The 23,860-nt window shown below is 52.1% G+C and overlaps 1 protein-coding gene across 3 annotated transcripts in view; it reads left to right on the top strand.

The window, feature by feature from the left end:
• The window catches only part of SKAP1 (src kinase associated phosphoprotein 1), a 174,603-nt gene that overhangs the window by 126,998 nt on the left and 23,745 nt on the right, over positions 1–23,860 (top strand). For all 3 annotated transcript variants that reach the window (XM_071577413.1, XM_071577410.1, XM_071577412.1), the window contains exons 5-10: positions 11,592–11,672; positions 12,357–12,440; positions 14,872–14,996; positions 15,880–15,943; positions 16,322–16,483; positions 21,964–22,026. In XM_071577413.1, coding sequence (XP_071433514.1) covers positions 11,592–11,672; positions 12,357–12,440; positions 14,872–14,996; positions 15,880–15,943; positions 16,322–16,483; positions 21,964–22,026 — 579 coding nt within the window. The remainder of the gene's footprint in view (positions 1–11,591; positions 11,673–12,356; positions 12,441–14,871; positions 14,997–15,879; positions 15,944–16,321; positions 16,484–21,963; positions 22,027–23,860) is intronic.

The raw sequence follows: 23,860 nt of genomic DNA, 5'->3' as shown, positions 1-23,860 counted from the left end.
ATGAAGGATGAAGGATGAGGGTGGAACAGGACTGGCCACGGCAGCAAAACCGACTCGCCCCATCGCCGGGCTGGACCCTTATAAATTCCAGTTAAATTAATTGACAGACGAGTGGCAGCCTAATTAATTTTGCACGGGGCAGTTATCCCATTCCAGTGATTTCCCTCAGATCCTGCAGAGAGCTGGCTAAGCTGGGCTGGGAGCCCCCAGTGGTGCTCCCCACGTGTGATGTGTCACCGTTTCCATCCAGCGCTCCCTAAAACCTTATCCCATTTTTATCATTCTCCAGCTGTCTCCCTTTAACACACATCCTTAATTTGGTATTAAATAAGCCAGTTTTCTAGAAATTGGTGAATTGGACTGTGCTGGGGGTTTGAGCAGGGGAGTCAGGAGCTTTTCCAAGAGGAAGCAGCTTGCTCTTTTTTTCCTGTTGGTTTTTTTCCCCTTTGGAAGGAGGTAACTGGCACTTCATTTATCTGTGGGTTTGTTATGACTCTGCACTAACAGATCCCACACTCAGCAAACTCTCACTCTTCACTAATGGAAGAGACTTTAATCTCATTGTCCAGTATCACCCAACACGGAGCCTCCATCCTCCTCCTCCGTTTTTTTCCTCCTCCAGAGCCCACAGGGATGTTCCCCATTCCCAATCCCTGCGGGCTCCATGCCCAGCCCAGCTGGGATGCAGGAGGGGGAGCCTGGGAGGCCTCACAGACACCAGATTGATCCGTGTCAGACCCAGGGAATGGGAAACTCCAGGAAGGGAATGAAGCACAGCAGGAAGGAGGTGGGAGCTGCTGGAATATCGGTGCTGGGTTGGGAAAAATGAGGTGTGAAATCCCTGAGGGAGGCCCTGGAGTCTCCTTGTTCCTCAGCTTGAGGACGTGAAGGAAGGTGATGCTCCATCTCTGCACCCAGCGTGGATTTTGGGGGTCTCTGGCTCATCCAGGGGCTGTTCCAGGGCCTGGATCCGTCATGAGCGGGTCCAAGGGGCTGTGGATGCTCCTCCAGGAGGATCCCATGGGATGTTCCCCTGGGAAGCCTCCTCAGGCACTGTGGGTTTGTCCCAAGGCCACCAAGGAGCGAGGTCAGATGGGTCTGTTTGAAAACTTGAAGATCTTTGCTTTAAAAATTAATCTTTAAAAGAGCCATTAAGGCCCCAAAATAACTTTTAAAATCCCCAAACCCTGAAATTTTGCTTGTCCAGGTCTTAAACAACATCCTGGAGAGTCCCAGGATTTTGGAAGGGTCTTAAACCAGATTTAACCACAGAGGGGCTGAGGGAGAATATTTTATTTAATTTCATATATTGGAGCAACTTCATTCTCATTCTCATGCAGGGCCAAAGTGTGGAAGGCTGAGAAAGGCAAACTCTGGTCCTGTCCAAAATGTAGAAGGTTTGGGAGGATGAGACCTCCCAGCTGGAAGGACATGAGAACCAGGAGCCCAAAGCCCCATCACTGCTGACAATTCTTCCTTTGTAGTTAAATAAATCAGCTCTAAATTTAAAAGGATTTAATATTTTTTTCCCCCTCATATATCCATCAAGTTAAAAGTAAATTGATTTTACCAATAAAACTCAAACCATTACTTTCTATATTTTTTATTTGCTTTTCAGTCTCAGGCCATAGAGCTCTGAACATTATCTGTGAATAAAAGTTAATAATCACTGCCTAAAAACTGCATCTTTCCCCAGTTTGGAGCATAATACAAAATTTAAGTACCCAAATAAATGTTTAAGCTCCATAATGACCCAAATATTTTTGCATAGAAATAGAGTTCTCTGCTGGTTAACTGCAAGAAATGTTAAATTTCCCATAAAACTCGACTTTATCAAGGGGTTTTAATGGTTACCAGGAAGAGAATAAAAAGGATAAATGCAAACCAAGATTAAAAAAGAGGATTTTGGTCACGATGTCTTGGCTCAGTGGTTTAAATCATCCCCAAAAAAATGGATGATTTCAATCCCTTGGAGTTAAATTCACCCTCCCAGGGCTCCAGCACCACCCAAAAAGCTGCTTTCATCACTTGGGCTCCTGAGGGTTTAAAAGGAAACATCTTTGTGGCAGCCCAGCACAAAGAAGGATCCTCTAATGAGCTCCAGATGCTCCCTGTTCCTCTCTCCTTTCCTCGTGGAGCTGCACAAGGAGGGATCAACCACAGATTCATTGAATGGATTGGGTTGGAAAAGCCCTCTGAGATCATCAAGTCCAACCCTTGATCCAACCCCACTGTGATCACCAGCCCAGGGCACTCTGTGCCCTGGGCTGGTGATCACAGTAGGGTTGGATCAAGACATGGTGGATTCTCACTCAGTGCCACATCCACAGAATCACAGAATGGATTGGGTTGGAAAAGACCTCCCAGATCATCAAGTCCAACCCTTGGGCCAACTCCAGTCCCTTTACCAGATCATGGCACTCAGTGCCACGGCCAAGCTCAGCTGAAAAACCTCCAGGGATGGGGAATCCACCCCCTCTCTGGGCAGCCCATTCCAATCCCTGAGCACTCTCTCTGCAAAGAATTTCTTTCTCATCTCCAACTTCAATTTCCCCTGGCAGAGCTTGAGCCCATCGTGCCCCCTTGTCCTATTGCTGAGTGCCTGGGAGAAGAGACCAACCCCCACCTGGCCAGAACTTCCCTTCAGGCGGTTCCAGACAGTGCTGAGGTCACCTCTGAGCCTCCTCTTCTCCAGGCTGAACACCCCCAGCTCCCTCAGCCTCTCCCCACAGCACTTGTGCTCCAGTCCCTTCTCCAGCCTCGTTGCTCTTCTCAGTTGGGTTGGAAGAGACCTCTGAGATCATCAAGTCCAACCCTTGATCCAACCCCACTGTGATCACCAGCCCAGGGCACAGAGTGCCCTGGGCTGGTGATCACAGTGGGGTTGGATCAAGACATTTTGGATTCTCTGTCCCTGGAGGTGTTTCAGAGGACACCCAGAGCCACATCCAGTCCCTTCTCCAGCCTCGTTGCTCTTCTCAGTTGGGTTGGAAGAGACCTCTGAGATCACCAAGTCCAACCCTTGATCCAACCCCACTGGGATCACTCTGGCACTCTGTGCCCTGGGCTGGTGATCACAGTAGGGTTGGATCAAGACATGTTGGATTCTCTGTCCCTGGAGGTGTTTCAGAGGACACCCAGAGCCACATCCAGTCCCTTCTCCAGCCTCGTTGCTCTTCTCTGGCCCCGCTCCAGCCCCTCAATCTCTTTCCTGAACTGAGGGGCCCAGAACTGAACACAACACTCAAGGTGTGGCCTCCCCAGACTATTTTAAGACTTGGAATGGCAAAGGGGGAACAGGGGTCAGGGATTATTCCCATCACCTGCCTCCAGTTGAGCACTCCAGGCCCCCTTTGTGCTCAACGGGGACAAAGAGCCTTTTTTTTTCCCTCTGATGGCCCAGAAAAGCCAAGAGAATTATCCAAGAGCTCCACAGATGGATCCCAGGCTGGGAATAAAGCCCAGCTCCCAAAGTCTTGTCTCCAGCTGAGACAAGTTGGAGCTCAGGAATTTCCCAAGCTTTTAGTTTTGCAGAGTTTGCATCTTCTAAAAAGAGTAAAACCTCAAGCAAAAAGCTGGTCAGAAGCTTTTCCTCAGGGTCCCTCAGGCCTGGAGGTCCCAATCCAGGTCCTGGGATGCTGCAGAAGGAATGGGGATGGATCAGAGTCCGTGGGTCCTGCCCCAGGGCCCTGGTGCTGCTCCCACTGCTCATCCCCAGGGGGGTTTAGTCGTGGCTGGGGACAGACAAGGCACTAAAAATCCCTTGGAACGTATCAAATTTATGCAGAAATAAATTATATATGATATACAAATACAAATGAAATATCATAAAATATAAAATACAGAGGTCAGTTATGGCCTGAAGTTCATTTGGTAGCTCTGGAGATCATCTCTCCCATCTGGTGGTGCCTCCTGGATTTGTCCCTGTGTCCCCATCTCCTCTTGTTTGCCCTCCCATCCTGCAAAGCCTTTTCACAAGGGGGTCCTGACCTGCTCAGGCTGGGGATGAAACATCAGAAAAAGCATCAAATTTGGGGGTAAACCCAAGCTTTGGTTCCCCACCCCTCCCACCTCAAAAACAAAAAGAAGTGATTGGAGTATTTTTGAGAAAAGAAAAAAACCCAAATCTGCATCTTTTTCTCTATTAAATAAACCCCAAAACTGCATTTTTTGGGGGAGGAAAAAAGCCCCAAAGCTGCATTTTGTGGAGAAAAATAACCCCAAACTTTCTGCTTTCTGCAAATCCTCACTGGCTGTGCCTGGAATGGAGATGGAGCAGGACAGCCCCGTGCCCTGAAGGGACCCCAAGGTGCCAAGTCCAGGAGAAGGAGCCCCCCAAAGGCCACCTCGTGTCTCAGTGAGGCTTTCCCAGTGGTTTGGGATTGTTGTTTGTTTTGGTGTTTTTTTTTCCTAAACAATCCATCTGGATCCAGACTGGCAGTTCCTGCAGCACATTCATTTTGTAGAAAGGCCTCCCTAAATGGGAAGAGAATAATTTATACCCACATAAAGCACCTTTATTTGGGTATAACTATCTACATTAAGGAGGTTGGATTGCTCTCCCCGTCTCAGTGTGGTGTAGTTGAGGCTCTATTTACTCCTCTCTGAGCTATTCCTGGCTCTGCTCCTGATTTATTTGACTGGCAGAGCAAGGCTGGGTGTGTCTGGATTCATGTTGTGTTGATATCAGAAAATCAACGTAATCCAAGGTATGTGATGTAAATCAAGAGGGCTCTGGGGAAGGCAGGGGCATTTTATCAGAGAGAAACGAGAGCAGAAGTGAGCCCAAGGGGGGGATTTGCCAGAGAACGGTGCTTTTATCATTTTACGACCTGTTGATTTTACTTTTCCAACAATTACTCACGAGTAGGAAGCAAGGAAAAAACAGAGCTGAGCCTGGATGAAAGGGAAGTGGGAGAAACAGGAGGCTTGTTTGAAAAGGGAGACTTTAATAAGCACAGGAAGGGTGGTTTCCTCCCTCTGGATGCCTCCAGCCCTGCCAGGGACCTTCCTTATCACTGCAGGACTCTCAGGGATGGGACAGAGATTTCCAGCATCCCTTTAAATCGTGCCAGGAGTTTGGGAATTCGCTTTGCCTTTGGTTTAGTTGGCTGCAGTCCTGACCCAAAGTCACCCCAGCCCTTGGCTGAGGGTGTTTGCAGGATGGGGTCTGTGTCTCTGGGGCTTCCCATCTCCCAGAGGTGTCCCTGGTCCAGCTGGAGGGGCAGTGCCAGGGGGCATTTCCCAAGGAAACCACCCCACGGTGCCTCCACTGGCTTTGGGGAGGAGGCAAACCAGAGGCTGAGTTGCAAAGAGTCATTAGGACTAATTAACATGCAACATTTGGTTTTAAAGAGCAGTGCTGGGTTGGAATGATGGGATAAGGATCCTGCTGGGGGCTTTGGTGGGATTTTGGTCAGAAACCCCAGTCAGGGATCAGCAAACCCCAGCCAGGGACCAGCAAACCCCAGTCAGGGACCAGCAAACCCCAGCCAGGGACCAGCAAACCCCAGTCAGGGACCAGTAAACCCCAGACAGGGACCAGCAAACTCCAGGTAAGGACCAGCAAACCGCAGACAGGGACCAGCAAACCCCACGATGGGACCAGCAAACCCCAGGTAGGGACCAGTAAACCCCAGACAAGGACCAGCAAACTCCAGACAGGGACCAGTAAACCCCAGCCAGGGACCAGCAAATCCCAGACAGGGACCAGTAAACCCCAGCCAGGGACCAGCAAACCCCAGGTAAGGACCAGCAAACCCCAGCCAGGGACCAGCAAACCCCAGCCAGGGACCAGCAAACTCCAGGTAAGGACCAGCAAACCCCAGACAGGGACCAGCAAACCCCAGACAGGGACCAGCAAACACCAGGAAGGGACCAGCAAATCCCAGACAGGGACCAGCAAACCCCAGACAGGGACCAGCAAACCCCAGTCAGGGATCAGCAAACACCAGGAAGGGACCAGCAAACCCCAGGTAGGGACCAGCAAACTCCAGACAGGGACCAGCAAACCCCGCGATGGGACCAGCAAACCCCAGACAAGGACCAGCAAACCCCAGACAGGGACCAGCAAACCCCAGGTAGGGACCAGCAAACCCCAGGTAGGGACCAGGGCAGATTCCAGCAAGGCTTGAGACATCAGGTTTATCTTTCCAAGGTGGTGTTGCAACATCACTGAGGAGCAAATATTTGGCCAAGTGCTCTCCAAGGTAACCTGGTGCATCCCCACAGCATTCCCATGTGTAATTCCTTATCCATCAGGCTCTGAGCATTGATGGACAGGGCCAGGCCTGTTGTCAAAGCAGATATTTCAGCAGCCTTTGAACAAACTCTTGGAGCTGCTCCTCTCGGGAACTTTGCCGTTCCATCTGTCTGTGCCGAGCCACCCGTGGAAGGAAATGGATGAGGCTTCAGGGGCTTCCCATTCCCTGGAAAATGAGGCAGTCCAGTTAACAAGGACTGGTGGCCTGGTGGGGCAACACATGAGTGGTCTGGTGAGGAGGAGGAGGAGGAGGCTGGAGGGTGATGAAGCACCCTCGTCCCCGTGTGGGGACAGCAAAGGACGGGCGGTTTGTAACCACTCAGCGGAGTTAATGGGAATAAATCCCTCCCTTGTGCTGCATTCACTGGAATGTTTTCATTCCCTGGGGATTTAACTCTGCCCCTCTCCCGCTGTAAATCACGTCGTGCCAGGGGCACAGCAGGTCGAGTGGCTGAGACCACGTTGGGTTTGGGGGACAGAAACAGCAGGGCACGAGTTGGGGATCGTACACTTCTGTATTTCATACATTGTGCTGGTGGGTTTTAAGAGGTGTTTAAAACAAAGGGATGGGTGGACAGACAGACAGACAGCCAGGCAGGCAGCCCCAGCTCAGCAGGGAATTTCGGGATGCAGCTCCAAAGCACTGGTTTCCATAGCAACTCCCCAAATCCACTCGGTGCTGAAGGATTTTTTTTTTTATTTTCCCCTCCCTCTTTGCTGAGTGGGAGCCCTTGGCTAATGAGCTGTGCAAAGAGATATTGAGATTTAGTGGGTTTTATTTTGCAATTACAGACTTAGTGATTTGGAAGGGAACTTTTTTTGGGCCAAAAGCTTTGCCTCCTCTTGGAATTTTCTTTTTTTTTTAGTGTTTTTTTTTCTTTGCCAAAGTTGGTTTGACTTCAAACTTGCTGCTAAACTTTCCAGACAGAACTAAAATAAAAATTGGAAGTTTTCCACCCATTGGGGCTAAATCCCAACCCAATCTACACTCAGCTCTTTGCCTTTGAGTGTCCCTTCTCTTGTTGCTTATCAATCATCAAACCCACAGTCAAGGACTCCCCTGGAAAAACAACAACTCCAGCATTAATTCAGTGCCCAACAAAGCTCCACCTGCACATTCCCCATTTGTTTGTCTGCAGTTAATTGTGGTCCAACGAGGACATTTGGGGCAATGCCATTAATTAGGAACTGCTCAACCCCAGGTGAGAACTGTGGGTTTCTTGAGCCACTTCCCTGGATTTGGGGTTGGCTCCTGACTCTCAGAAACCTCCACCAGAGCCTGGGACCAGTTAATCCCAGTCCCTGCCCTCAATACTGGTCTGTACTGGCTGCCACAAAAAGCATTTAGCAATTCCCTGCCCATCCCCAGGGAAAGCTCCGGGTTTGGCTGCAGTTTTGGGATGGGCTCTCTGGATGTCCTGTGGCATCCAAGGGCTCCTGAGCCTCAGCACAACTGATCCCAACTGAACCCAGGGATATTTCAGGGCATCATTTCCACTCCAGGGTTTGTTGCCATTGAGTTTGAGCTGCCTCCAACTTGGTGAGGGGTTTTCAGTCCAGGTGCTTCTCCTGGGTGGATGCCTGGTCTGGATTTTCCTTACTTGCCTCTTCTGAGGAGTCAGACTGAAGCCTGAATAAATCTTCCCTGCCGTGCCTCGCCTTTTCTTCATCTGCTTTCTTATTTCCCTGCTCAACAAATGCAATAAAATTGGGCTGGCACAAGATCTATTCCCTGTGATCCGTGTTGACAATTGTTTAGTTCCCCATTTGCTTTGAAATAGTTGCTCATTTTGTTCCCATCGTTATAAATGAGCCTCAGCTCTTTCCAAAGCCCTGGAAAGTTTGGTGACATTCCCAAGGGTTGGGGAGACACCCAAGGGATGTGCTGTGACCTGGAGCAGGAGGATGAGGAGCCAGGGATGATGTTGAGGGGTGTTGACTCATTCCCCACTGTGGCATTTCTCCTCCTGCTCCTTTTCCTCCCTGCCCATCTGGGTGGCACTGAGAAGGTCCAACCCAGCTGTTCCTGCCTCCAACAGCTGGAGACACGTGGCCAATCTCACTCCCATCCTCCCATGGTAGACTGGACCACGGGGTAGATTCCCACAGATGGATTTAATCCAGGCTCTTTGTTGGCAGGAGAGAGGCAGGACACCATTTCCAGCTGCCACCTCCATGTCACAGCCTGTCAAAGTTCACATTTCCAGAGCTCTGTGCAATCAAATCAGCTCCTGCACCCCCTCCTTAATTATATTAGTTTGTCTGAGCAGCCACTGGGTATTTAGAATGATAGAATCACAGAATGGATTGGGTTGGAAAAGACCTCAGAGATCATCAAGTCCAAGTTAAGGGGAAGGGAGGCTCCTTCCATCCTGGTTTTCCTCCTGGGAAACTGAGGCACGGTGTTTTCTGCAGGGTGGGAAGGATTGGGGCTCCTGGTGGTGCCTCAGAGGGCCTGGGGAGCTGCCCAGCCCAGCAGATCCCAAGGTTGGACAGGGCTTGGAGCCCAAGGTTGGACAGAGCTTGGAGCAACCCATGGCAGGGGGGTGGAACTGGATGATCTTCAAGGTCTCCTCCAATCCAAACCATCCTGTGATTCCATGGACCAGGGCCACAAATAACCTGAAGCAGGGAATCTGCTTCCATGGAAAACTGATCTCAAACAGGGCAAAGCACGAGTGGGAAGGCACAGATCTCCCAGGGGTCCTGCCTGCTGGGAAATGATGGGTGAGGAGTGGAGATGGAGGGCTGGGAATGCTGCTGCTGCCTCCCATCCCATCCCATCCCATCCCATCCCATCCCATCCCATCCCATCTCATCCCACCCCATCCCATCCCATCCCATCCCATCCCATCCCATCCCATCCCATCCCATCCCATCCCATCCCATCCCATCCCATCTCATCCCACCCCATCCCATCCCATCCCATCCCATCCCATCCCATCCCATCCCATCCCATCCCATCCCTTCTGTGGAATCACCTGCAGTGGCTGGAGCTGGGACATCCCTTCCCACCCCACCCCACCCCACCCCATCCCATCCCATCCCATCCCATCCCATCCCATCCCATCCCATCCCATCCCATCCCATCCCTTCTATCCCATCCCATCCCATCCCTTCTATCCCATCCCATCCCATCCCATCCCATCCCATCCCATCCCATCCCATCCCATCCCATCCCATCCCATCCCATCCCGTCCCTTCTGTGGAATCACCTGCAGTGGCTGGAGCTGGGACATCCCTTCCCACCCCACCCCACCCCATCCCACCCCATCCCACCCCATCCCATCCCATCCCATCCCATCCCATCCCATCCCATCCCATCCCATCCCATCCCATCCCATCCCACCCCCTCCCATCTATCCCATCCCATCCCTTCTATCCCATCCCATCCCACCCCACCCCATCCCATCCCATCCCATCCCATCCCATCCCATCCCATCCCATCCCATCCCATCCCATCCCATCCCATCCCATCCCATCCCACCCCCTCCCATCTATCCCATCCCATCCCTTCTATCCCATCCCATCCCACCCCACCCCATCCCATCCCATCCCATCCCATCCCATCCCATCCCATCCCACCCCACCCCATCCCATCCCACCCCACCCCATCCCACCCCACCCCATCCCATCCCATCCCATCCCACCCCATCCCATCCCATCCCACCCCATCCCACCCCATCCCATCCCTGCTCCTCGTGGTGCCTTGCACTGCCCCAAATCCCTCCTGGCACTGAGGGAAGAGCAGGAAGCACATCCCTGGGATGCTCAGGATGTCCAGGCACGTCCCAGCCTTGGCTGAAGCCTCAGCACCATCCTGCACTCTGGCATTCCAGAGCCGCTTTTCCTGGGGGAGAGGGGGCAGAGGGAAACCCCACGCTGGGAACGCACTGCAAGTAAATGAAATTAAAGAAGCGAAGCAGCTCTTGCAGCTCTGCCTCCCTCCCCTCCCCCGGGCAATGCGGGCGCTGCTGGGCTCTCGCCTCCGCCCCCCGCTGGGGGCTGGATTTGTAACATCTAAATAAAAGTTTCACTCCAGCATTTTTTACGCTCCTGCCAGCGGGATGGGCGAGCTGGGGGTGGGCACATTAATGTCATCTTCGTCCTCGCAGGGTCTCCCTGGGCACCCAGCGGCACCAGCCCATTTTCAGGATTAATAAATGTCCCAGAAAATGACATTTAGATTTGCAGCAGCAAGAGGGGTTGGGGTTGTTTTTTTGGTTTGGTTTTTTTTTGTTTGTTTGTTTGTTTGGTTTGGTTTTTTTGTTGTTTTTTTTTTAAGACAATGTGGCTTTTTATAAGGCAGATGCTGGAAAATGAGGCAGTCCAGTTAACAAGGACTGGTGGCCTGGTGGGGCAACACATGAGTGGTCTGGTGAGGAGGAGGAGGCTGGAGGGTGATGAAGCACCTCAGTGTGCACCTCAGAAACCTCAGTGTGTTTGTGCCAGGCAGGTGCCTTCACCTGGGCATGGAAAAGGGATGCCAGGCTGGTGCCAAGAGGGGGGTGGGAGCACAGAGGGGGATCTCAGGTCCCTTCAGAGCCTGGGGCAGTGCAGGATTATAAAATCATGGATTGGTTGGGGTTGGAAGGGACCTTAAAGATCGTCCAGTTCCAACCCCCTGCCATGGGCAGGGACACCTTTCCCTGGTGGAAGGTGTCCTTGGACAGGGCTTGGAGCAACCTGGGCTGGTGGAACATGTCCCTGGGGGGTTGGAATTTGCCTTTAAGGTCCCTTCCAAGGCAAAGCATCCTGAGATTCCAGGATTCTGTGGAACGGGACCACAAATAACCTGAAATGGGGGATGTGCTTACATGGAAATGGATCCCAAACAGGGCAAAGCCCACCTGGGAAGGCAGCAGCAATGCCAGGGCCCTGCCTGGGGTGCCCTGCCCTGGTTTTGGGGGTGAGATGTGGCCATCAGTGAGTGCCAGAGCCCCTGGGGGGGTTCATCCACCAGGCTGGAATGAGGAGCTGTGGGCCAGAACAGACCTGGGACAAGGGATTGTGTTTTCCAAGTCCATGAACCCACCCAGGTCCTCCTGAGAGCTCCCAGAGAGCCTTGGCTGGGGGTCAAAGGGCTGAGCATCAGCCCTGGAGCAGCACCAGCCTCAGCCCTCTGTGGGAACCACAGTCCTGCTTTCCTTGGGGGCTTCTCAGAGCCTTTTCCCTGCTTGGGGAATAGCTGTGAGATCATCCTGGATCGTTATTTCCACCTCCAGGCTCTGCTCTGGCTCCTTCTGCAGAGAAAGGGGCTGGAAACGTTGTGTTGAGGGGGTGTGGGGGTGGGAAATCCCAAGGTTTTCCTTTGCTTTGCTCCCTGTAGGGCTGGAGGAGACCCCACCAAAGCCTGTTTGGGACACAGGGAACATTTTGAAACAAGGATACCTGGAGAAGAGGTCCCGAGGTAAGACTTGGCATCCCAGCATGAGGTCTGGGGATGTCCCATCAGAATTTCCAACAATTAAAGATTCCAGGTGAAGAACAAGCAGGAAAACCCATTTTTTCCCTCTCCAGATTTGCACAGGCAGAATCTCTCAGCCTTTTCCGAGTCTTTTTCTCACACAGGGAGGGCCCAGATCTCTCCTCTTTTTGCAGATCATCAAACTGCCCAAAGATTAAAGCCCCCAATCGAATTAAGCAGCAGCCCAATCCTCTGAGGCAAATGTGCCCTTTTAACGAGCGCTCCCTAATGAGGATAAAACCCCAGCGAGGGCAGGGGGTGGGAGCTCACACACATTAAGGGCTGCAGATAAGGGCTCGGAGTCAGCCCCGGCTTTATCTTGATTTTCCCCACTCCTGTGAAAGCTACAAATTATTTCCTCATCACTCCCATTTTATCTTGATTTATTTACTCTATGACAGGTGGGAGGAGGCAAAAATAGCCCCTTTTTTTTAATTCCTCAGCTGAGTTTAGGACTGACCCTGGGCTTGGTTTTGTCTCCTCCAATTGCAGACTAAAAGTTATTTTACTCACATACAGCAAGGGGGGTTAACCCAAAAGCCCCTTTAGTGCCATATCCATGCAAGGCACACACTGAAAGAACAAAAATGACTCTTTTTTCCTCTTTTCATGCCCTTTTCTCTGCAGACCACAGTTTCTTTGGGTCGGAGTGGCAGAAGAGGTGGTGTGTCCTCAACAGAAGGACCTTCTACTACTATGCCAATGAGAAAAGTAAGTGATGAGAGACACCCAAAATATGGGGAGGGAAAGGGCTGGGAAAGAGAAGGGAAGAGCTCTGGGAAGGCTGTGACTCCCAACAAGGTTCTAGAGAGGTAGAGCTCAACTTGAACTCATTTTTTCCCCAAAAAAGTCCATCTTGATAGGTGTGAAACAAGATAAAAAGGACAAGAGATGGAGCTACAAACCATGTCCATTCATGGGTTGCAACCATCAGCTGGGACAGGCTTGAACCTTTGTCCTTCTTGCACATCCTTTATCTGAACATCTCAAGCACTTTCTGTTTCCAAACAAACTTTCTAAACTCCTCCCACCCCATCAGGGTGGGAACTGCTGGCAGAGTTGGGGGGTTGAAGCCAAGGGGTGAGGGTTGGTTGTTACTGGGGTTGATAATTGGTTGGGTTTTGGGAGGGATGAGCAGTTGTCACCTTCCAAAGGGTCTCCAGGAGACAACAGAGTAAAGGAAACCTGGGCTTGATGGAGTTCTATGGACTGAAATCCTTGTGTGGGGCTTGACCTCCCCTCTGGAATGTGAAAACTCAATAAAAAAGGTTCAGTTCAACTTCCTGGGTCATATTCCCACAACACCCCCAAGGAGATTCACCAGGAAATAAAGGTCCAGGGGAAACAAAACCACCTCAGGTGCCTGCAGTGAAGTTCCCTCAGCCCATCCCAGCCATGCAGGAGCATCAACAACATCCACAGGCCAATTCCCAAAGGTCCCACTGAGTATTTCTCCCTGTCCACCATCCCATTAATGCCTTCCCAGGATCATGATTCTCCAAGCCCACAGTGGTCTCTGCTCCATCACAACCAGCTCATTTTTTCCAAAAAACCCACCTTGATAGGTGTGAAACAAGGAAAAAAGGACAAGAGATGGAGCTACAAACCATGTCCATCCATGGGTTGCAACCACCAGCTGGGACAGGCTTGAACCTTTGTCCTTCTTCCACATCTTTATCTGAACATCTCAAGCACTTTCTGTTTCCAAACAAACTTTCTAAACTCCTCCCACCCCATCAGGGTGGGAACTGCTGGCAGAGGTGGGGGTTGAAGCCAAGGGGTGAGGGTTGGTTGTTACTGGGGTTGATAATTGGTTGGGTTTTGGGAGGGATGAGCAGTTGTCACCTTCCAAAGGGTCTCCAGAAGACAACAGAGTAAAGGAAACCTGGGCTTGATGGAGTTCTATGGACTGAAATCCTTGTGTGAGGCTTGACCTCCCCTCTGGAATGTGAAAACTCAATAAAAAAGGTTCAGTTCAACTTCCTGGGTCATATTCCCACAACACCCCCAAGGAGATTCACCAGGAAATAAAGATTCAGGGGAAACAAAACCACCTCAGGTGCCTGCAGTGAAGTTCCCTCAGCCCATCCCAGCCTTGCAGGAGCATCAACAACATCCACAGGCCAATTCCCAAAGATCCCACTGAGTATTTCTCCCTGCTCACCATCCCATTAATGCCTTCCCAGGATCATGATTCTCCAAGCCCACAGTGGTCTCTGCTCCATCACAACCAGCTCATTTTTTCCAAAAAAACCCCACCTTGATAGGTGTGAAACGAGGAAAAAAGGAACAAGAGATGGAGCTACAAACCATGTCCATCCATGGGTTGCAACCACCAGCTGGGACAGGCTTGAATCTTTGTCCTTCTTCCACATCTTTATCTGAACATCTCAAGCACTTTCTGTTTCCAAACAAACTTTCTAAACTCCTCCCACCCCATCAGGGTGGGAACTGCTGGCAGAGGTGGGGGTTGAAGCCAAGGGGTGAGGGTTGGTTGTTACTGGGGTTGATAATTGGTTGGGTTTTGGGAGGGATGAGCAGTTGTCACCTTCCAAAGGGTCTCCAGGAGACAACAGAGTAAAGGAAACCTGGGCTTGATGGAGTTCTATGGACTGAAATCCTTGTGTGAGGCTTGACCTCCCCTCTGGAATGTGAAAACTCAATAAAAAAGGTTCAGTTCAACTTCCTGGGTCATATTCCCACAACACCCCCAAGGAGATTCACCAGGAAATAAAGATTCAGGGGAAACAAAACCACCTCAGGTGCCTGCAGTGAAGTTCCCTCAGCCCATCCCAGCCTTGCAGGAGCATCAACAACATCCACAGGCCAATTCCCAAAGGTCCCACTGAGTATTTCTCCCTGCTCACCATCCCATTAATGCCTTCCCAGGATCATGATTCTCTGCTCCATCACAACCAGCTCATCTCTTGCAGCTTCCTGGCCCTGCCAGTTCCCACCTGTTGAGGAATAAAAGGGACTTCTCTTTATTGTGCCTTTCTGAAGATTTTATGACATTCCCTTTGGATTTCCAGCTGTGCTCAGAGTGAAGGGATTTTCCAGAGCTCGTTTTCCTGGTGTGGCTGAAGAACCTGCACCCCAGCAAAGGTGAAATTCTAAATTTAGCCCATTTTTCTGCTTCCAGGCAAGCAGCCCAAAGGCACCTTCAGCATTGAGCACTACAGGGCCAGGCTGGTTTCCCACCTCCGGAAAGATTCCAGGAAAAGGTGCTGTTTTGAGCTCACCTGCCCTGGCAAACGCTCCTACGAGGTAGGAAATGGGAGGGGGGAAATGGAATTCTGGGCTGGTTCCTCACTGGGAGTAAAAACCCCCAGTCCCAGCTCTGGGGGCTGCACCTGCAGGGTCAGGAGGGCTCTGAATCTCCAAATTGCTGCTAAAACTCCATTTATTTTTACAATGAGGGTGGCACAAGTTTCCCAGAGAGGTGGTGGATGCCCCATCCCTGGAAACATCCAAAGGCAGGTTGGGCAGAGCTCTGAGCAACCTGCTCTGGTTGGAGAAGTCCATCATTTCAAGGGTTGATGGATTAAATGACCCACAAGGGTCACCTCCAACCCAACCTATTCCATAATTCTGTGACTCTCTGAGAACAAAACAAGCAGCACCTCAGAAGGTGCTTCTCCTTCTTGGCAGGTCATCTCAACCTGACCCTTCCCTTGGCACCAGAGTCATCCTGGGCTCTCCTGTGGGGAACTTGGGGTAGAAGCAGTTGAGGATCGAGTTTGAAAAGCCCATTTTTAAATCAACCATTCAGAGCCAGGTTAAATAAACCCCTTCAGTTTATTGAGCAGCCAGGGGGGAGCCCAAAAATGTGTGTGATGAAACCCCCAATGCCCAAAGTGGCCACGAGAGCCTGGAGGGCTTGAGGGAGATTTGGGCGGGAGGGCCTTGGATCAGCTGAGTCCATTCCGTGGGGACTGTGGTTTTCATCTGAATTATTTTAATGAATTAGGCTTGACAACCTTCCTCTGGGATAGTCTGGCTTTGTTCTGCTGCTGTTGCCCTGTTTGGAATAGGGAGATAAAAACATGGAATGGCTTTTCCCGGTTTCTCAGGGCAGGGAATGGCAGATCCAGGAGCTTCATCCCCTGCAAACCAGAACCAGCAAAGTAACAAGTTCCCCTCTCTCCAGTTCACAGCCCCAAGCCCAGCAGAGGCTGAAGATTGGGTGGATCAGATCCAGTTCCTCCTCAAGGGTGAGTTTGGCAGCGTGGCCTGTTTGTTTGGGAAGATCCTGGTGGGATCTTGGGCTTGTGCCTCTCACCAGGACGTTGCTGCACTGGAGTTGCTCCAGCAACACTGAGACAACACTCTGGAAAGCCCTTGGAAAGCACAGGCAGCTGCCCAGACTCCTTCCCTTGGGGCACATGCTGAATTTGGCTTTGCTCTCTGGGATTTGCCATCTTTTCCTGGGCTTTTCCTTTGTTTCAGCCAATTCTCAGTTCTTTGTTTTCCTCACCAGGCGCTCCTGGGCCAAACCAGGGGACAGTTCAGTCCTTGCAGGGCACAAAATGGGGCACAGATGTTGGTACTGGATCTCACTGGTTGATCTGCTGGTTTTTCTCTCCCACCAGACCTGAGCTCCCTCACTATCCCGTGCGAGGATGAGGAGGAGGAAGAGCTCTACAACGACGTGGACAGTTCTGACTCCATGAACACATCCCATAATACCACCCTGAACCAGGATGAGCCCAATGTGGAGGTGGAAGGGGAGGACATCTATGAGGTTTTGCCAGGTAAGCTCCCAAAATCCAAACCCTCCCCTTATCCCCCTAAACAAGGCAGGAGACCTTGGCCACACAACACCCCGATGGGAATGAACATCTCAGGCTCTGCTGAGTTTAATGTTCCCAAAACTCAAAGGTTTCCCCCCATTTCTTTGCTCAGACTGGAGCACAAGAACAAACCCTTTCTGTTCTGGGGAGGTTCTGGTCAGTGAATTCAGGTGAAGCTGCTTGAGGAGGTTTTGCTGCCTTCAGCTGGGGTCAGAGTGAGCCTGGTGAGAGTGGGGTCTCTGGGCTGTGTTACCTGGCAAATGAGACAGGAGCTGATGGAAATGCTCCCTCCTGGGCAGGCAGGCAGGGCTGTAACCCAATTACTGATGATAAAATAACTGCATTAAAGACAAGCTGGTTCCCTCACAGAGCACGAGGGCTGGGCAGACCACACAACCTCAGAGGGGGGCAGGTCTGCAACGTTTCTGAGTCCTGAAACAGAAATCAGGGTGTGACACAGCCCAGGGCTTGGCCAACAGAGTCACCTGAGCCTCATGGAAGCCCAAGTGTTGTTCTGCCTCTGCTCTGATCCCCCCACCCCTGAGAGCACCATCCCTCAGGGTCTGAGCTCAGGGCTGGAAAAGAGGTCCTTGTTCCTCCTTATTTATTTCAGAACTTTCTGTATGTAATGAATTATATTTAAAAAAAAAAACCAAAACAAACAAATCACCAGGAGGTTTTGTTGTCCCCAAGATCTTCCTCTTGGAATTGCTGCCCAAGGAAATCTTTCCTGGGTGGTTTGCAAGTGGCATCCAGACATTGCTGGAGCTCCAGGAGCACCTGCACAGCCCTCAGCCTGTGTCCATCTCCCCTCTCTCCTTCCTGATCTTCCCTTCCCCTCTTCCCATCCTCAGCAGTTTGGGCAGCAGCTTTCCCTTCCTCTGGGAATATCCACAGCACTCCCTGAGCTCAGCAGGAGCCTCAGGTGGTCCCAGGCTGGGGGTGGTGATGATCTGCCAGGACTTCCAGCATTCCTGGCTGCCTTGGCTGAGGTTTTCCAGAATTCCTGTCTTTCCAGCATTCCTGGATGCCTTATCTGAGGTTTTCCAGCATTCCTGGCTGCCTTGGCTGAGGTTTTTCAGCATCCCTTTCTTTCCAGCATTCCTGGCTGCCTTGGATGAGGTTTTCCAGCATTCCTGTCTTTCCAGGATTCCTGGATGCCTTATCTGAGGTTTTCCAGCATTCCTGGCTGCCTTAGCTGAAGGTTTTCCAGCATTCCTGTCTTTCCAGCATTCCTGGCTGCCTTGGGTAAAGGTTTTCCAGCATTCCTGGCTGCCTTGGTTGAAGGTTTCCAGCATCCCTGTCTTTCCAGCATTCCTGGCTGCCTTGGCTGAGGTTTTCCAGGATTCCTGGCTGCCTTGGCTGAGGTTTTCCAGCATCCCTGTCTTTCCAGCATTCCTGGCTGCCTTGGTCAAGGTTCCATGCCCTCATTTCCCCTTCCTTTTCCAAGCTCTGCCCCCTCTCTGTGCCCTCTGAAGGTTCTCAGTCTCTCACCCCCTCAGTCCCCAGGAATGTGTGATGGTGTCACGTCCCTGCAGAGGTGACAAACCAGTTGCAGGGCTCAGGAACAGGTAGGAAAAGCCTTTTTTTTATTCCCAAGCTCATCCCTCTCATCCCTTTACACCCCTGGGACCCTTCAGTGAGCACAGGAAAAGTCCCCCATCCAAGCTGGAATCTCTGGTCCATCTCCCTCCCTCCTGTCCTGAGAGAAAATTGAGAAAGAAAGAGGGAGAGGGAGGGGAAAAAAAATAAAAGAGAAGGGAGATGAAGAGATAATTTCCTCAGCAAGTCATCGTCGTTAATGAAGTTTTACAAAAACAGATACAACCAAGGAAAAATAAAATTTCACAGGTGATAAATTTTTCCAATTTCCCTGGCAGAATTCGATAGGATTGTTAAATTAAGAGTGAAGGTGTCTGTTAGGAAGCAACGAGCAGTGATGGGTAATTTTATAGAGTGGAAAATTGAATCAAATTGCTACATTAAAACACAGCTCCTCTGAGGATCTGCCCAGTGCCCAGGCAGCTCTGGGATGTGGGATCCACAGTGGGGGGATGCAGGGCATGATGGAGCCTGGCAGTGCCAGTGGGCTCCAGGCCCCAGCGTGGGTGCCCAGGGGTGCCCATGGCATTTTTCCATGGGTGATGTGGGTGAGGTTGTGATTTTCCACACAGGGAGAGGCAGCACAACCCCCTGAGGGGCTTTTTCCAGCATTTCCCTCTGATCCATCAGTGTAAAACCCAAAGATTTGTTGGGATGAGGAAGGCACAGCATCAATTCCAGACCTGACCCCAGAGAAGCACCTGGATACATCAGGCTGGGGGGTGGAGGGGACTCATCCTGTCCTCAGGGATCCCATTCCTGGATTTCTCAGCTCAAAATCCACCAGGAATGTGCCTGTGCCTGGAGCAGGACAAGCCATGGAGCAGGCAGGGATGGGCAGTGCCCATAATGGTGCCATCCCAGGGTGTCTGGGCACTGGGAATCCCTTGGGATTTCTTCCTTTGGGAAAAGGCACAGAGTGAGGGCTCAGCAGGGCAGAGGTTTGGAAGGAAAGGGAAAGTGAGGAATGAGCTCCTTGTCCAAGCCTTGGAGCAGCTTCCCATGGCTCAGGTGGGGGATGTAAACAGGGATGGGGGCCTGGCTTTGGTCTCTGCTTTAATTTATATTTCTATAAAATATTGGGGGGAAACAGCCCAAGGTGGGACAGGGAGAAGGAGCTGCAGGGAAAACATTCCCAGTCCCTGGGAATGGTGGGTAAGAGGGGGCAGCACCCACAGGCTGAGCTCCCCCAGGAGCTGTGCCAGCCACGGGGTCCAGCTCTGCCATCCCAGGAGGGAACTCCCACAAAAGGGGGAGGAACCAGGAGAGGTTCATCTCCCCAGGATCCCCATGGCTCCCATGGGTGCCCAGCTCTGTGCCCAGGCAGGAGCTGGCAGGGTCAGGGTTCACACAGCTTTGCTCCTCTTGGAATGATGGACACAGAAGTGTTTCCTCAGTGTTTTTCTGCCCCAGCACCAGCTGGCACTGCCCAAGGAGCCTCTGTGTGTGCCAGGAGGTGGGAGAAGGGCCCTGGGAAGAGGTTTCCCCAGGACAGCCTGGCCCTGGGGTGGAAGCAGTGCCAGCAGGATGCAGACAGGGATACCAGGGGGTGCCAATGGGGAATCCCAGGAGCTGGATCCTCCCTTCCCAGAGGACTCTGTGGATTCTGGGAGCAGAGAGAGGAGCAGTAAGAACCCACCTTGCTTTGGGCAACCCAAAGGATCTCTGGGTTGTCAGCCCTGGGCACCTGGGCTGGTGATCACAGTGGGGTTGGATCAAGACATGGTGGATTCTCACTCAGTGCCACATCCACAGAATCACAGAATCAGAGAATGGATTGGGTTGGAAAAGACCTCCGAGATCATCAAGTCCAACCCTTGGTCCAACTCCAGTCCCTTTACCAGATCATGGCACTCAGTGCCACGGCCAAGCTCAGCTGAAAACCCTCCAGGGATGGGGAATCCACCCCCTCTCTGGGCAGCCCATTCCAATGCCTGAGCACTCTCTCTGCATCCAACTTAATAACATCAATAACAGAAATAAACCCAATTCCAGAAGTTTTCCCAAATCCAACACCCATGGAAGTTGCTCCTCTATTCCTCTTGGGGAGAGAGGGGCAGTCCTGGCATGGCAGAGCCCGGGGCAGAGGAGCCTCTGGGGCATCTCAGGGGACGTGGCTGTGCTGTCTGTCCCTTTCAGGCAGAGCCCAGAGGAACCTCCCCTGGAATTGTGCGGCTCCCGCGGCTCCCGGGAAGCGCCGCCGCCTCCCCCCCGGAGCTGATCGATGCAAACCCGCTCAGCGCTGCCCTGCCCAGCACAAATCACAGCCCCAGTCGGGGGGTCACCGCTCCTGCTCCCCCATTAGACGGGAAGCGGCACCAAAAATCTTTCCTAAATAAATCAGACTTTATTGTAAAACTCGGCCCCCGACGAGACAGAACCTCGTTAGCATCGATTTTAAAATAAATTATTGAAAGTGGCTTTTGCCTGCTCTTTGCATTTGTAAAAGAGAAGGGAAGTGTGGCTGTGACAGCCCTTTGCTCCCATCATTCCCATGCACACGCCCCAAATCCCTGTCCCTGGATTCCTTTATCCTGAAACCAATGGCACTACCCCTAATTCCATCTTGGCATGGGATGCAGAGCTGCCAAAGCAGCTCCTGAGTGGCATGAAAACCCTCCAAACTGGTGTCACCCCCTGCAGGGGGTGGGTGGGAGGAGGGCCAGGGATGGGAGTGACTCCACAGGGGATGCTCCAGCACCTTGTCAAGTCCAACCCTTGATCCAACCCCACTGTGATCACTGAGTGCCCTGGGCTGGTGATCACAGTGGGGTTGGATCAAGGGTTGGACTTGATGATCTCAGAGGTCTTTTCCAACCCAATCCATTCTATGATTCTGTGATTTTGTTCTGCTGTGCCAGTGCCCTGAGCAGCTCAGCTGGGTTGGTTGTACCTGGATTGGTATTAAATAGTCTTATTTATGGAATTATCAAGGTTGGAAAAGCCCTCTGAGATCATCAAGTCCAACCATTAACCCAGCAGTGCTAAAGCCACCACTAAACCATGTCCCCAAGTGCCACATCCATGAGGTTTTTTAACTCTTCCAGGGATGGTGACTCCACCTGTTCCAATGCCTGACCTCCCTTTCCATGAGAAATTTTCCCCTGGTGTTCAACCTGCCCCTCCCCTGGCACAGCCTGAGGCCATTTCCTCTTCTCCTGTCCCTGTTCCCTGGAGCAGAGCCCAAACCCCCTCCTTGGATCCATCAGGGGGTTGCAGAGAGCCAGAAGGTCCCCCCTGAGCCTCCTTTTGTCCAGGCTGAGCCCCCCCAGCTCCCCTTTTGCAGCTCTATCCTCTTCCTGGACAACTTCCAGCCCTTCTTGTAGCCATTTTTCCAGCTCCCCCACGACTTCCACCCCTCTGGAATTCCTTCACCTCTTCCATGGTATTTCTTGCATCCTCTTCCCCCTTCCCTGCAGGCTGCCCACCCCCCTCTGCCTGGCTCATCTTTCTCCTTCATTTCTCCTTCATTTCTCCTTCCATCCCCCCCTCCTGCCTCACATTTCTGTCCTGGCATTTCTCCTCTGAGTCTCGTTTTCCCTGGACTGGGAGTCCTGCAAAGGAAACATCTCTTCCTACAGGACACCCTTTCAAAGTGCTGCCTGAATTTATGAGGCTGTAAGAGGTGATTTGTTTTTACCACTGTTAACAACGATTCGTATTTTTTATGCAACACGTTTTAAAATATTATCTGTGACTTCCTCCCTTCCACTCTCCACAATTAGGCTGGGAATTTATTATTCTGACAGTTGGATGCTCTCACAACTTTCTGCCTTGGGCTTTGCTGTAGCTGTGGCACTCACAGCCCTTCCCTGACTTCTCTGCTGTTCCCCCCACAGATGAGGAGCTGGATCCTCCCTTTCCAGAGGACTCTGTGGATTCTGGGAGCAGAGAGAGGAGCGGTAAGAACCCACCTTGCTTTGGGCAACCCAAAGGATCTCTGGGTTGTGGTGTGTGGAGAGGTGAATTTGGCCACCTTTGGGCATCCTGGGCTGTGAGTGGTGGTGGGAGGTGGTGGAGAATCCCCAGGAGCAGAGTGAAGAGACTCCTCAGCTGGTGAAATTTGGATAACTCAGGCTCAGGGAGCTCTTCCCACCCTCTCCATGCTCTGGGTATGGGGAATGTCTTTTTGGATAAACATCTCACGGAGAGTGGTCTTGGTGAGCTCTCAGTGGAGGAGCCCCAGCACCCACCCCACTCCTGCCTGGTGCTGGAGCATCCCCTGTGGAGTCACTCCCATCCCTGGCCCTCCTCCCATCCTCCACATGGAGCAGGATCAGCCCTCCTGGTGCATCCCACGAGGCTGGGGAGAGTCACTGGAGCAGGGGCAGGAAGGGAGTCCTGGAGCAGAGGAATCTGCCCAGGGAGGGCTCTGGGCATGGGAAGCAGGAAGGAGCTGAGATGCTGCCGAGGTGGCCGGAGCCCCCAGCCCTGCCCTGTCCTTGAGGGGCTGCCCCGTGGGCTGGACAGGAAGGGCTGTTTCCTCCCTGCTCCCACCTGCCTGGTTTTCCATGGCCACTTCCTCCCTGGCACAGGAAAGCAACACTTGTGTCCAAGCAGGGCTGGGGCTGGACCAGCCAGGGCCTTCCTTCTCCCTGGGAAAACACATCCTCTCCTCACAGCCTGGCCTGGGACAGCTTCCCAGCCTGTCTGCACCTCGGAGGGGATGGACTCACCCTGGGGATGCTCAGCTGGGAGCAGCCATCCCACAGTGGGATGGCAGGGATTGGTGGGATGTGCTGTTGGATTCTGTGGGTGGATAAAGCAGCTTCACTCCCTGCTGTGCTCTCTTGGATACACTGGCACCCCAAGAACTCTCTGTTGATTTACCCCTCCCAGTGATCCAAGAGCACCCATGCCTGATTTCCAGGTGTTTCTGGAAAACCAGGTCCAGCAATTCCTTTGGATGATCCCTGAGCAGCTGCCTCAGCCCAGGAGGGTGCTCAGGCTGTTCCTACCAAAATCTTGGGAGCACAGAGAGGGTTCAGCCCCAGCTACTTCCAGAGACTGGACCCAGTCAGTGTTACCCCACCCTATGGATTTTGTGGTGTTTTCCCCATCCATTAATTATTTGGCCATTGGAACATGTCAGTGACAGTTGGGACCAGCACCCAGAGCTTGGAAAAACTGATATTCCAAACTTTATGAACTGTGCTGTGGTCCTAAAGTGGGGCTGTTCATTTATCCACGGGGATGCTCCACATCCTGACACAGAGAAGGCCAGCAGAAGGGAATGGGATGTGTAAGAAAGCAGGAATTGGAATCCATGCAAACACCCAGGTTTGATTTTCCCTTTCATGTCTTTCCCCGTTATTTAACCCCCCAAAGGCCCAGGCAGCTCCCTGAGGGTTTTCCAGCTGTGGGATCAGAGCAGGGCTTTGTGACAGGCTGGCACGGGAGGTGCTGCTGATCCTGCACCCCAGGGATTCCCAGGATTTTGGCTCTCGCCTGTCACAGCCCTTTAACACCCTGCTCAGACTCATTAGCGTCTGCCGCCGGCTCTAATTGCTGTTAATGGTTCTAACTGGTTTGTTACTGGCGGTGTCAGGATTGCTCAAAGTCCTGGCTCTGCTTTTTGCGCTCGATAACACATTAGACCTCCCGCCTCTGGAAAACCGGGCTGAGTTCCAAGATGGAAAGGTTGTGGCAGCCGCGGGAGCCCCAACCAACCCTCGTGCCTTTTGCCTCGGAAATTTGTGTTTCTGTCCAACCGGACCGAGAGGTGCCGGATCCTTG

The sequence above is a fragment of the Pithys albifrons genome, chromosome 25, assembly GCF_047495875.1.
Source record: "Pithys albifrons albifrons isolate INPA30051 chromosome 25, PitAlb_v1, whole genome shotgun sequence".
Lineage (NCBI taxonomy): Eukaryota > Metazoa > Chordata > Aves > Passeriformes > Thamnophilidae > Pithys > Pithys albifrons.
This window is presented reverse-complemented; position numbering and strand designations above follow the sequence as displayed.